Source organism: Melanostigma gelatinosum, assembly GCF_949748355.1.
Source record: "Melanostigma gelatinosum genome assembly, chromosome: 13".
Classification (NCBI taxonomy): Eukaryota; Metazoa; Chordata; class Actinopteri; order Perciformes; family Zoarcidae; genus Melanostigma; species Melanostigma gelatinosum.
Genome location: NC_136646.1, coordinates 17,220,589 through 17,235,408, shown reverse-complemented (window position 1 = coordinate 17,235,408; position 14,820 = coordinate 17,220,589). Strand labels below are relative to the sequence as shown.

The following is a 14,820-nucleotide window of genomic DNA, read 5'->3' as shown; positions in this document are numbered from 1 at the left end:
CACGGTGCCGTAGTTGATTTGTTTATTGTTCTGTTTAAATCTGCACTTATATAATAAAGACCTTGGTTGGATTAAATCTGCTGTGTGAGCGTGCGTTTGGGTCCATTTACTACACCACCATATAACACATATGATACATTAGCAGAGCTTCAAAATCAATCTGAGCCAACCAAGTTAGTAAATCACAACAATATTGAACACCATCTTAACCTGAGCTTGTAACAGGGATGTCATTCAAATTTGTTGTCGAATTAATTTTGTCAGCCTATCCCAGGGGAAGAGCACTCTGACCTTTAGGAGACTAGAGGACCCCACCAGAGATGAACAACACTGGACTTTGGTTGGAATGCACAAAATACAAACCAGTTTTATTAGTTTTTTACAGAAAGGAAAGAAAAAGATCAACAAAAATGAATACCAAAAAATCGATGTAAAAGTTAAAACAAAATGTCAAATGTTAAGATTATGAACGCTCCAGAAGTCATCCAAAAAAGGCCAATAAGCCTTGATCCTTTGCTGTCTCCTTTATATATGGTCCTCCTTGGCGCTTCCTGCAACCTCCAGGTCCATATATGGCAGACAACAGATCATTCTCAAATCATTGGACGGAACAGTCCTAATAGTCTTATCACTTCTGACAGACTTATTTTATTAGGGTAAACAACCCCACATAAAATCATTGGACTGTCAATTACAAATTGGACAACAAATGTATAGAAATCAAGAAGAAAACGTTTTTAAATCATTCAAACAAAATGTATCGGGGACATCATGGTGGACTGGTGACTAAGACCTGTACCCCTCACACGTTTTCTGTCTGCATCTGATCATTAATCATTTAAAGCAAAAATGTCCGACAAAACATAGACGATATAAAATCTCTATGCACGTCTTTCACAACAAGCTCATTCAAAGTACATATCAAAACAAGACTCAAAGAGAACCTGGATAAGATGAGTTGACAAAAATGGTTGAGACCAAATCCAGAGGCCTCACGTCTCTAACCAGCGTGCATGCAGGGCTCTTCAGTTGGTTGTCAGCTGTGCAGCTGCCGGGCTGGGCGGACCAGCACTAGTGTAATAAAAAGCATCGTCAGCATTATTCAGAACAGCTCAATCTGGAGGCATTATGTAGATATTTTAACTCCAGTTTTACCAAATTAGTGGTTCTTGATCTGAGCTTCCCTGCAGTTCTTTGTAGTGGTTCTTCACCATCACAAGCTCCAATGTAAAGTCTAAAAAAAACAAAAAACATGTTGACATCAAGTTCACTATTAATCACACTATTGGAAATGTGTTGACCTATTAATTTCTATCAAATATTTTGAGTATTTTTAGTGATCATCATGTTATTATTTTGTAACATTGTCTTTACCTGGGATTGAGACACCATCAGTCTTGAGCGACAGCTCCATTGATTCCTGCATTGTTTTTTCCAGATCGTCCAGGATGTCCCTCTAAATTAGCATAAACATCTTTATCACTCACAGACAAAATGTGTCTTATAACAGCAGCCTAATGTTTGTGAAAGGGCCTGCAGTGTGTTAGTAGCAAAAGCAGCATTCAAAAAGAGGCATATTCCACTTGATTATATATATGATGACTTAGAATTGTAGATAAAGATTAGCAGCACAACATGTTTTACTATATCCTCATCGTACGACGTATTATGAAATGTTACAAACCATCAAGTCATCCAGCTGTTTCAACATAACAGCTTTAGCTTCCTGAAACATGACGTCTTTTAACCCATGTACGTGCTTCACCATAGTTTCTCTCATTTTACTCAGCGTGCCCGGTCCTTTAATTTGTTTTGCTTCTACAATAAAACAGAAAACATTCGTCAATTAAATGTTATTATAATTACATTCTGCACAATTATGAATAATGTGCATTTTTACAGTGTCAGGTTTTATATGTCATGATCTTTATCGTACCGTCATAGCATTTCTGCATCTTTCTCTCAATTGTTGTCGTCAGACTGCTGTAGATCGTTTTCTTACGTTCGCGGATGATTTTGTTGAGTTTTGTCTTAATCTTTTGTTCCTAAGAGAGAGAATATGAATCTTAGTCAGACCACCTCAGAATCTCCAGCACGTTGTCATGAATATGGTCAGGGTCATCAGCTTTGCAGCAGCAGATCATTTTTCAAAGGGCGTCTCCAGTTTTTACTGACATTTACTGTATTGATAGACTTCTTCATAACAGTGTATATATGTTAACAGCTAAAAAAATCTATTTAATTTATTCTCTCATGTTTAGTCTTCATGTCTGAAGCCTTTCTGACCTGGACTAATAGCTTCATATAGACTAACGGTCCTATTCTCCTCTTTTACCTCTGTATTGAGAAATATCAGTTGCAGTTCGACATCTTTGTATTCGGTCTTCTCGCTCATCATCTTCGTGTCAAGTGAAAATGAATTCAGGACTCCGTTGAAAGGTTCACATTTTCCTTCATTTCTGAAATATGTTAACAAGTTGAAATGTTTCAGAAACGCATCATTCACAAGTTTGTATTTCAATAATGTAATTTGTATGTTTGCATTATATCACATAACTTGTATAACTGTATAATGTACAATTTGTTAATTCTAGACATTCTCCATAGTTTGTACAATTTGCCTGCTCAGGTTTTATGTCTTTATTAAGTAATTTCTTACGGGAAGGTCTTCTTGAATTCCTCATCAATGCTCTCAGTCAGGCATGAAGATAACTTCATATTGAGGTTTATTTGTTTCCCTTTTTTTTTTTTTTTGCCGGTGCCATCATGCTCTACTATGAACTTCAGTGTCTTGTGGAAACCACTACCTGACTTGCTCTGAAACAAAACAGACAAAACAGAAACATTTGTAAGACATTCATATGAAGTGCAAAATCCGTTGTAATGATGTAATAATTCAAATACGTACAGGATGTATCACCGACTTCAAGTGTTTTTCACATGAACTTTTAGATTTTTCAACCCCCTCACTGATGCACTTTTCAAAAGCCAGATAAGTCTCTTTCATTGGTTTCCTGACTTTATCAAGTTCATCCCTCATCTTTTGTTGAAGGACTGTGTACACAGCTGTCTTCATGTCATCCTGAAATCAACAACAACACATTCAGTATTCAAAGCAGTGAAACCATTCTGCTACTTGACTCAGTTTTCTTGATTTATTCACATTCATACAAAATTTGGTTGATTTTGAGTTAGACCATCCTTTAATTCAGTGGCGGCTGGTCAATAGAGGGCCCTGGGGCCTGGCCCCACCTTGAGCCACACAAAAAAAAAAATAATAATAATAATTATAATAATAATAAATGATACAAATTGTCAATATTTGTGTGTTTGAACTCTGGAATGTACCCAGTAATATGTGTAAAATATGATATCTGCGCAAAATATATGCTTTTCCTGCTCGTCCTCTCCGCCTGTGTGCACGACACGTCTGAGAACGCGCAGCTAGGGGGCAAAATCGTTTTGGCCCAAAAGAGGCGGGTCTATGAAGCAGTTTAGCAGTTCAGCTGATTAAAGATATAAATGAGTGACATACAAGTTAGCCAATCAGCGCCCTCAAATAGATTCAGTGTGGGGCCAAAACGATTTGGCCCCCCTAGCTGCGCGTTCTCGTCAGGAGAAGTCTCTACAGGCGAGCGCGACTGCCAGCGCGAGCACTACTCCTCCAAGACCCGGTTGAGAGGAGAACTTTGGCTGAGATTCTGCAGCCCAAGAGCTGATCCCAGATCAGCCTGACCTCACAATCAGACAGCAGACTAGCGGGAAGGGAAGCAGTACATGCGAAGCTTCACTACTAACGTTAGCTGTACTAGACAGGTTCGGCTAGCTGGATGACATCATGCTAATAATTTATTTAGCTTTTTTAAACAACGGGGACGGATCCAGCACGCACAGTTACGGGATTGAGGGATGAGGAGGTAAGGAAACATGAGAACACCAGGACACACATGAGAACTCTGTCAAGCTACATATTAGGAAAAGTGAACATATTTTCTTCTCCATAGTTGTCCTCAGTCTCATCTGCTTAAGCACGACGCCCCCGAATTTGGGGGCTTTCGGGGGGAGGGGGGCTCATAAGTAGTGTCCAGAAATTGCTCATTTTGATAGCCAGAAGTGTACATGTGTATATTTCATTTACCGGACATATGGGCAACGTATGGGCAATACTATCATAGAAGTCACTTTTTACACACTCCAAACACAACTATATACTACTCATATAAGCATCTCGAAAATGTGTGATAAAAGGACGAAATCCTGGCCAGAAATCTGCGTTGTGTGCTTTAAATCCATATTTGCACCACTTAGCTCGCAGCTAGCGGGCTAATCCGTACATCGATTAGCATTAGCATGCGACACAGAAATCATAACGACCTTCGTTTTTTCTCTGTTGAACCAGTATAAAGCTGTGAGTGGACAAGGGTACCATGGCGCTGGTCTTCAGCCGAAAAAATCCTTGGTTTTTTGTGACGTTTTATGAAATATTAGTACAAAAACATCGAAAATAATCAGTTTTTGCTGTACCGTCATGGACACCAAGTGCTTCCTGTTTACTTCCGAGCTGTTTCCTGTGGAAGGGGGGTCAACCCACCTCGGGCCAGGGGTCAGACTTTCGGCCAATAGAATTTTACGCTCGGGGATAAGCGTTACTCGCTGAAAGTCCTGTCAATCAACACCCGCTTCTACGCCCGCCTTCCTGAGACTATGACGCGTCGAATGCGGGCTCAATGACTGAGATCGACCAATCATAGGCTGACCTGGAGCCCCATAGACACACATGAACTGAGAAACTCCTATAGATGACAGCCAAAAACATACTCTGATGATGTTAGGAATCTCGCAATGATTCATAACAGCTGTATTTGGATGTATTGAATAATATGAGTGATAAAAAAGTGAAATATATAGTGATATAGTATATGAAAGTACAATGTAAGAGCTGCAACAGCTCGTTCGAAAATGATGACCTTGCGTGACCTCTCTGTACTAAAGCCTCTTATTCTTCACTTTATCCCACTTTAACCTTCATTCAGCAACTACTGATCAGTTGTGCAATAATTTGGGAGAGTTTTTAGGGAGATGCTGCATTATTTCAAAAACACAACATCAATAAAAGTGCTTTTTTTTTAGGCGAACCTGAATATTTTCAATTTGAGCTGTATAATGTCTTCATTTACTATATTAACCAGCAACATATACACAATATTACCCACTGAACAATCTCACCAGTGTTGTGATCTGATTATAGCCTCAAAAATTATTAAAATAGACCTTGTAGTTACAGAACTGTGGTCTCCTTAGTGTGGGTATGCTATTTTCGAGCAGAGGCCTACAAATAGGGCTAGTGTTTAAGAGGTTTTAACTTGGTCATGGAGGCATCAACATGTAATTGAGATGTTAAATTAACAGTGAAAACTCATCATAGTTGAATTTAACATCAGTATAATTACACTTCATGTTTACTTCTCCTGATATTTACCTCCTATAACAAGGTCCATAGGGGCATCTCAATAAATAAACATGTTCTATTATATTTTATAGATAGATAGATAGATAGATAGATAGATACTTTATTTATCCCCAGGGGGAAATTTGTATGTTACAGCAGCAAGACACACCAATTAGCAAAGTAGCAGAGTAACCAAAAATATTAAGAATTAAAAAATGCACAATAGAATAACAGAGTAGGACAAATTAAATATCAGAATATAGAATATATCTATATCTATATATGTATGTGTGTGTTTTATATTATTATATGATATATATTATACTGTGTATATATTATATTATACTGAATTCCCTGTGAGGGTGACAAAAATAAGATGTCCTGACGTGTTTATCAAAGTGTTATTTACTGCTTTTTTCGTGTTGGAATAAATGTTAAATATTTAACTGCAAAGTATTAATGCGTGTTTGACACTTTCATTTTTTTGCATTAAATCATACTGGGATGTTTGCTGAAATTGATAGGATGGCCCTACCTAGAAAAGTTTCCACCAGCCTCTCTGAAGCAACACAAAATGTATGTATGAATGACATTACATGTAAGTAGTGTGTCTTTGACTTTACTATGTTTTCACATGGATGAGATTATATTTCTTGATCTCACCCCTTCTCCACGGCTGGCCCCTTGAATCAGAGAGAGAATCCCACGAGCTCCAGAGACATAGTTTAATGTCTCTGAGTGACAGTCATTGAGATGCTGCAGAAATTCCTGAAGTTTGGGTATTTCTGTAAAAAATGTTTTGCATCTTACATAGTTACAAAACATACTTACATTTTATTGCCATAATCCAATTAGTCATTCTTGTTAAAGTAAAGTAAATTTAAATGTGCTCAAATATGAAGACTTCACCTACCAGTGTCGTCTGGATCTAGACATTTCTTTTTTAGAAACTCTTTGGAGCTCACTGTGAACACTTTGAAACTTTCATCACTGAAATATTTCTGAAAAGAAAAAAGTTTTGGTTTTAAGGCATGCTTGCAGTCGTAGACAATCTTTATGTTTTAATTTCTGTCAGTCTATAAAACTCACCTTAACCTCCTTTAGTTTGCTGAATTCTTCTTTCACTTCTTTCTTGGCTTGATCGTTTGTTTTCAATATCAAAGCACGAACACCAGCTGCTGAACTAAATGAAAATATTTGCATTAATTTGCACCTCAAACAGTATTTGAAGAGCTGAAACCTCAAATTCCAACTTTTTTTGCATCCAGAATAAAAGTCTAAATGATCTCTTTTAAACCTGAAGCTGTAAATTTCGAATCCACCATTTATACTGAAATGATCACTTTATTTTACAGGTCTGTGATCTAATAGTAAGTTTTCTGGAAAGAACTATGTAATTTATAAACATAGAGACAAAGTTACAGACTACTATTTCAGTTCAGTTAGTTTTGTTGAGTGTGTGAGCAGTTATTAATTTCTAAAGGAATTTCTTTGAAAGAACTAATGAAACCAATGACAAGCATTAAGAATGACTTCGACTATCTACTCGCTGGTGGTCTTGTTTTCTCATGTAGGTCATACATAGACATCAGTATTATTGTTGAGACTGTTTCATCAACACTTCAAAATTCCTAACAGTTCCTTTAATATATATGTAGATGTACTTTTGGCATCTTAAATCACTTACTGATCATCTGAATCTTCTGAATCTTCTGAATCTTCAATATGGTCAGATTTGGTGCAGATAAAGTGAATGTGCTCACACTGGCCAGCATTTCCCATGAAGCTAGAGGCACTTTTCAGGATCTCCCAGGCTTCTCGCTCTGATGCAGCTCGATTTATTTCAGTCACGAGCCACACAGTGGAACAACTTCCAACGACCTGAACGGACATGACAGCAAGTTAATTATGATGGTTATCAGTATTTTGTAATAACATGATGTCACAGTTTGCAGATAACACAGTAATACACTAAACAGCATTGCATGTGATGAATTACCGTTTTCCACATCTTGTCCCTGCTCTTGTTACGATCCCCATTTCCCGGAAGATCCACAAGTGTGACGTGCTTCAGAAGATCATTATTTGGCACCTTGATAGTCACACACTTCACTAGTGGCCAATACCACCTCTTTACGACTTTACCATCTCCATCTTTTGGGTCGCTTCTTGTGTATCTGACAAATTTAGCAGATAGCTCTTTAGCCTGCAATAAATAATAAAATGAGATTAAGTCAACGTAATGCGATTTCATTCATAAGCACAGACTCCAACTTCAAACTGCTTTACAAATTGCACAAAATAATTAAAACAGGAAAATATAGAAAACAGGAGCAATTAAGTAACCCCATCATTGAAACTACAAAAGCAATTTTGGATCAATAAATATTAAATATTAAAGTGGACACAAAAGTGCAATTTTGGGTGACAATTAGGTTTTAAATTGATGACGATCAGATTTTGACAGTGCCTAAGATTATCTTGGTCATAGCAAGTATGTTTATCATTGTTGCATGTTGACCTTTGACAGTCAGCAGACCCCGGTCTGATGATTACGTGTACAGGTCCCCTCCTCTTCATCCTCTACCTGCTCCCCCTTGGTGACATCATACGCCACCATGGTCTCCAGTACCACTGCTATGCTGACGACACCCAGCTCTACATCTCCACCAAATCCACCACCCCCACCATCCACTCCACCATCACCAACTGCCTCACAGATATAAAAACCTTCCTCAAACTCAACACCGACAAATCTGAAGTCCTCATCATCGGCCCCAAATCATAAAACAAATCCCACCACAACTTCTCCCTCTGCATCGATGGCATCACTGTTCCTGCCTCCACACATGTCCGTCAACTCGGGATCATTTTCGATCAAACTCTCTCATATGAACGGCACGTCAATCACATCACAAAAACCGCCTTCTTTCATCTCAAAAACATCGCCCGTCTCCATCCCTCCCTCTCCTCCGCAGCTGCTGAAACACTCATCCACGCCTTCATCACCTCTCGACTGGACTACTGCAACAGCATCCAACACCAGCTCTCAGCAAGTGACTCTGCTTCTGTCTGGAGAGGCCTCATGCCTAGTCCACACTACTCCAGTTTTACTCCATCTTTGCTACGTTTACACTGAGCAGCCACACTACGCAGGAGTTTTGGAGCACCCTAAACGGAGGAACCTGAAAACTCCGCCGAGGTTGGAGGTATTTGAAAACTCCGGGGTTTTGGTTGAGTGTAGACGTCGGATACGGATGTCTGTTAGAAAAAATGAGCCCACACCCGTGCTCGCTACTGGATTGGTTATTACCAGCCATGACGTCTCCGTCCCTGATTCGTCACACTCACTATCACGTGACCCGTACCCGGAAGAAAACAAACAGCCGGGCGACCAGCAGCGATTAATTTCAACATGGATAACGAATGGCAAGCCTTGCTTGCTTTGTTGTCTGTACTAGCAGCTATTGTGAAGTTAAATGCGTCATTTTATAAATATTGTCATATTGTAAAAGCAGCCTTTTACAATGCGAGCTATTCTTCGAGCGATGAACGACAATTCCCGAGTCCAGAGACGCTATCAGTCGTACATGGAGCGCCGGTTTTGGGTGTGACCAGGAAGAACGAGCGCCTGGTGGAATAATTGCGTACTAGCTGCTGTTGTGTCGTAAAAAGTCTGCATTTCTGTGGAGGAAGCAGCTGTTATTGGAGTGATTAGCGAGCGGCGTGACCAGAGGCGTCATCAACCCCCACGGAGCGGCTGTCTGAAGCTACAGATAGCAATAAATGCTACGACTGACAAACAGACAACACAGAGGAAACGAGTGATCGACGTGTGTTTACCACATTTATGGACCCATAATCTAGTAAACGTTTACGTGTAAGTGTTGATTTTTAAAGTAAAGTTGATGAGAGAGAGAGACCCGCAGCGCTGTAACTACGTCTGAAAAATGAAACTTCTAAAACTTTCCACGAACTGTGTCTGTTTGAGTTTATGGAGGAAGATTTTAGAGGAAGATCTTAAGTATCAAATACAACCTTTCATTATTAAAGACATCGCCCACAGCTCCATCAACCAGCCCCAGACCAGCAGGTCCCCCTCCCCCAGCCCAGCAGGGGCCCATGCCTCTGTCCCCCCCACCCCCCTCCCATTTTACTCTTACTCACTGTTTCAACTGTCAAAGTCTTCCCCTTGGAAAGGAGAAATTCTGGGATCTCTTTGAAATATTTGTCATTCATGAGGTCATCAGGAGATTTGTCTTTCCAGTCTTCTCCATACAGCGCTGACAGCTTTTCAACTATGTCCCGAGAATCATCGTCATCTTTCTGATCACTTTCCTGATCCGCATCCCCAAGGAAATTTTTAGAGAACCACAACTCATCTTTCCACTCCTAAATAGAATTTAAAAAAATACCTTTAACTTGGTTTTATTACCTGGCATACATTTTTAAATAGCTTCAAGTAAACAAACATATTCAGCTCATTTTACCTCTTTTGTAATGAACTCAATGTTTGCCTCATACTTTGAGTTGTCCTTGTTAGCCTCCACTTTAATCATGACTGAGGTACATGCTCTGACGTTTCCAGAGGGCAAGAGATTCTTCACTCCAATGACGGCATTTATCAAAGAGCTCTTTCCAGCCCCGGTTCTGCCAAAGACACCGACCACCTCCCTCTTGTCCATCTCCAAATCCTTGATTTTCTTCCTGTTGTACAAGAGTTTATGTGCGGGTTAATTCATTTGTTTCAAAAACATGAAAACACTGACAGAATGTGTCAAAATCAGAAAGAGATCCGTCTATGAACAGCCCTCTTCATCATATTGTACTATCTTCAGTAGAAGTAATTTGCTGTTTTTCGAACAAAACTAGAGTCAAGTTGCAGTTTACATCCATGTCTTTCCAAAATGTCATCACTTCATCATTTCATCCTATTAGACATTTGTGTGGAATTGTCATAATTAGCTGAATTCTTCAGTTATGATGAAAAATGTGTTTTGTGAGGTCACAGTGACCTTGATCTGTGACCATCAAATTCTAATCAGTTCATCCTTGAGTCCAAGCGGATGTTTGTGCAGCATTTGAAAAAGATTCCTTCAAGACGTTGGTGAGAAATGGACATACTGTGGCATCACAAGGGGCCAGGTATTTGAGGGGTGCTACATTTCCTTTGTAGATCAACAGCCACACCACAAAATGGCTGCCGATCTACACACTACAACTCCCAGAATGCCTCACCACTCACCCAGGTGTGGGTGTTTAAGCCACCTAATTGAGGCAAGACTAAAGAGATGCAGAAGGAGAGGAGAGGAGTAGCCAACTGCCAATAAACCTTGAAGAAGAAGAAGGAGGACAGAGCACACGGCTGGTAGGAGCTTAGAGAACAAACTTGGACTGGAGAACTGCATAAAGGACAGAACCAGATTGAGAAGGATTGACAGAAAGAAGACCCTGTAGCCTGTGAAACAGAGGACATTTTAAATTTAGTTTTTGCTACTACTGTTCTTTAAATAACTATTATCTCCGATTGGATGCTTTTGTTTGTTTTGGACTTTTGAGTTTGATAAAGAGTTACCTAAGTTGCCTGGTTGAAGAAGAATACAACTTCCCCTTATTTTTGGAACCTTTAATTTTGCCTGTTTTTCTTAGTTTCATTGCATTGCACCACCCACCCTAGCCTGCCCTAGTGACCTCTCGTGGCATTACAATATGTAGGGACGGCCGGGCAAACCCATGATGTCTGGCTCTACACTACCAGTCTTGAATCTCTTAGTGAAACTGGCCTCTGGTCAGCAGTGGAACCAGGCCCGTATAACATATTAATATGGAACATTGTATAAACTTTATATTTACCTCAGGAACTTGTTGAGCTTGTTGTCTCGGGGAGGTATTTTCTGATGGACACATTCCATGATGGTTTTCACATCAGACAGTATGATTTCTTCTGTCAGAGTGAAAGTAAAGAACTGTTCAGCAGGAACCATGAACCAGTGAATCAAGTAAGCGGTAATGCACAATGAGGAGAGCGTGAGAGGAACTTTCTCTGCCATACGGCAGCAAATGAGATTATTTTCTGTGGCCAAGATATAGAAACAGACATTTGCTACGTAAGCTAAGTACAAATTGTATTATGTAACCTATAGTAAGTTGTAGGTTGCCATTGTTTGGAAAGTATTATAAATACCTGAGTATGATCCTGGTTTGTTGGCAAGTCGTTGTTTTTTAGTTGGTGATTGCCATTGGCTGGACTCGCCCTGAAGATCTGACTCTCTCTTTCCTTTTGGATATTTTTTGTTGGAAAAAAAAAAAAGCAAAAAGAAAGGTTTGTTGCTTCTACCTCTCACAATATTTAAACATGGTCTCGATATAGTTTCTTAGTTAAAGTAAGATATTACCACCGTAAAAAACGTCAATGAACACTACATGTAACCAATAAGATAAAGTATATCTCACCTTTATCACTTGTGTCACTGGTGGACAGACAAACCTGAGGATGAACATTTGTGTCTTAAATCAATACTAAGTGGCCAAGTAAAAGTTTGAGCAGACAATAAAAATATGATCTATATAATTACTGGGACTACAGATGGAAAAATAGCCTTTTGGCTAACTCTGGCGCATTTGCAGAAATGTTTTTATTAATGTGCACTGTCCCGTTCAAATAAACCAATAAAAGAATAATTATAATAAATGCCTTATGATACCTGGGTGCTTGAAACTTTATTCAACTTACTTCAGCAGACGAATCAACCGTTTCTGGATTTGCTGTGTTTTGTTCCTTCTAGTGACGAAAGACAATAGTTGCAAATCCATGATAGTAAATAAATGTTAAAATTCTAGCACATGCTATTATTGTTAATGAGATATTATTATTAATTATGTGTCATGAAAACAGAAGTATGTGCTCCTGTAAATTATAAATACAGTATTTGTGTAACTTGTGTTCACAGTACAGAACGTTACCTTTAACATCTTGAGTTTCTTCTTGAATTTTGACCTTGGTCCCACTGTTGGGATCAAGTCTGCGATTTCTTGATCATCCAGACAGTAAAGACTTTCCGTGTCAATGCCTTGTTCTGCAATTTAAAAAATACAGAGTTGAATCTCAGTCATGCAAAAATATATTTCAAAATGCTGCATAAATCTATTTTATAAGAGTATTACAGCCTGAATATAGCGTGAATGTATATTGATTGTATTTTAATCATTTGTCAGTCTTGATTTCAGCACCACTGAGAATCTTATCTCAATAACCTACAAGATACAGAACAGCGGTTACTCAAGTAGTTAGTTAATGTGTCTCTTTAACGGTGTGAAAATGTCCAAGGTCTTTTACCTTTTTAAAGCTTTTATAATCTCTAAACAGAGACAAACATTTCCAGGATTAATCAACACCGATCTCTCCCATTTTCCTAAAACTGTCTGTCAAAAATATGTCAGCATTGTACTGAAGAACACCATTGCAGCATTTTTCATAGTTCTTTTAGTTCTGTAGATGCTTATACGTTTCAGTATTGTTAGGTCATATAAACACTGTGTAAAATCGTTGCCCAAAAAAGAGGCATGGTAATACTTCACCTTCAAATCTTGGTATCAACTCGCTGAGACCCCATTCAGTTAATTTATTACCAACAAATTCATCCATGACCACGAACGGCAACTGGAAGGTAGACAAATAATCATGTTTTAAATCAACCACTGCAACTTTGGAGAGTTACATTTCACTGAAGGAAAATAAGTTATGAAACTTCTATTATCAGACTCAAGGAAATAGCAAAGACTGAGAAAACATGAGTCACATCACAAGGAACGGTACAGCTCATATAGACAACAGTTTATACAACAACTGAAACGATTCATCAATTCATCAACTAGTCAATTGCCAGAAAAATAATTCCTCCTAACAGGTCTGGCCACTCCAGGTACTGAAAAAGAGGGGCGGAAGTAGTCTGAGGAACGCTCCCTAAAACATTTCAAAAATCGACGCGTCCGGTGTGAACGCAGCACAATGCAGGGTGCGTCACCGTCAGCATACGTTACGGTTACGCAATCTCCATGTAGCGTTAGATATCTGGTAATATGTTGTTTGTCCCCAAGATTAAATTCTAGCGTGTAACTTCACAGCCTTTGTTTGTTATTCATTCATTCATATTCATATTCATTCATATTAATTCCAACGGTTACCTCTGGCGTGTAGGCAATAGATGTCGATCAATCCCGTCCTCCAAGGCGGAGGAGTCCTTTGTTCTCAATAGTTGTCTGACACAGGAAAACGAAACCTAAAGTGTTTTTGATTCCTGGTTCTGAAACTCCTCCCATGATGAATCTCCCTACTTAATTATGTATTTCTTTTATTCGTTCTTATGAAAATTGTCGACACAAGACCGTGTTCTGCTACACAAATGTGTTTGTACTTTTGTCAAATAATGTGGGTAAAATGATGTTTAATTTAGCTTTTTGAGCCTCAAACTGCAAATTGCATAATGTTTCAACATACTGAACTAAATACTGACAACTGAAACATTAAAGGGAGGAACTGTTTTGTAAGGGGGACACAAGCCCAACAGGCTGGAAACCACTGTTTTAATCTTCAACATCACATTTTATGAGTTTATCAAATATTTGAATGTGAAATCTTACTCTGAAAAGTAACTAACTGCAGGTGTGCTGGTGTATGAAGTATAGTATTCCCCTTTGAGAGTGGAGTTGGATGTACAAAGTAAAAGTGCCTCAAAATAGTACTGAAAGTATACTTTGGTTAAATGTTCTTATGTGATTTTCACCAGTGTTAAAACTACGTGTGTGTGTGTGTGTGTGTGTGTGTGTGTGTGTGTGTGTGTGCGCACACCAAATCTACCTCTCTATCTATTTGCCTGTAGAGTTCATCAATGAATTAGTTGATTTATCAAATTGTAAATTCAACAAATACTTGGAAACATCATGCAACATTGTGAAACCGGGGTACTGCTGTTTACTGCAGATGAGCACTGATACTATGACACCTCTACTTCCTGCCGAGTCGGAGAAGGAAGTGAGGCTCTCAATCTTGACGCCCTAAAGTGTTCTGTGGTTTACGCACCACTGGCACTGAAGCTTTTTAGGCATGTTGCGCTTTTATTGCAACAAATGAAAATACAGTTATACTCAGCGCTGGTGACCCTGCTTCTAAAATGCTTCCTGGATTAGCTGCTTAGGGAGGAAGAAAACATATAGCTGAGCTTATTTCAGGCCTTTCATGTCGGCCTCTCCCTCATAGCAACTGAAATGTGTACGCAAAAGGTGTTTGAGGACTGGAAGTACTCCACGGTCCTGTTTAATGGGCCATCACTGGAGGATGAACTCCCTGTGGTTGGGAACTTCACTTGGTTATG

The 14,820-nt window shown here is 39.0% G+C and overlaps 1 protein-coding gene across 1 annotated transcript; it reads right to left on the bottom strand.

Moving 5' to 3' along the window:
* Positions 1 to 342: 342 nt before the first annotated feature.
* Positions 343 to 13,707, bottom strand: LOC306787060 (nuclear GTPase SLIP-GC-like). Its single transcript, XM_079282071.1, has 22 exons — positions 13,634 to 13,707; positions 13,028 to 13,109; positions 12,413 to 12,525; positions 12,183 to 12,230; positions 11,903 to 11,936; positions 11,634 to 11,726; positions 11,303 to 11,393; positions 9,940 to 10,156; positions 9,617 to 9,841; positions 7,449 to 7,655; positions 7,137 to 7,330; positions 6,539 to 6,632; positions 6,363 to 6,450; positions 6,113 to 6,234; positions 2,909 to 3,082; positions 2,660 to 2,817; positions 2,336 to 2,459; positions 1,937 to 2,045; positions 1,685 to 1,818; positions 1,375 to 1,456; positions 1,156 to 1,234; positions 343 to 1,071 (listed from the first exon to the last, which is right to left on the bottom strand). Exons 2-22 carry the CDS (start codon positions 13,092 to 13,094, stop codon positions 1,026 to 1,028), a joined length of 2,499 nt encoding a protein of 832 aa, XP_079138197.1. The 5' UTR covers positions 13,095 to 13,109; positions 13,634 to 13,707; the 3' UTR covers positions 343 to 1,025.
* Positions 13,708 to 14,820: the final 1,113 nt, after the last annotated feature.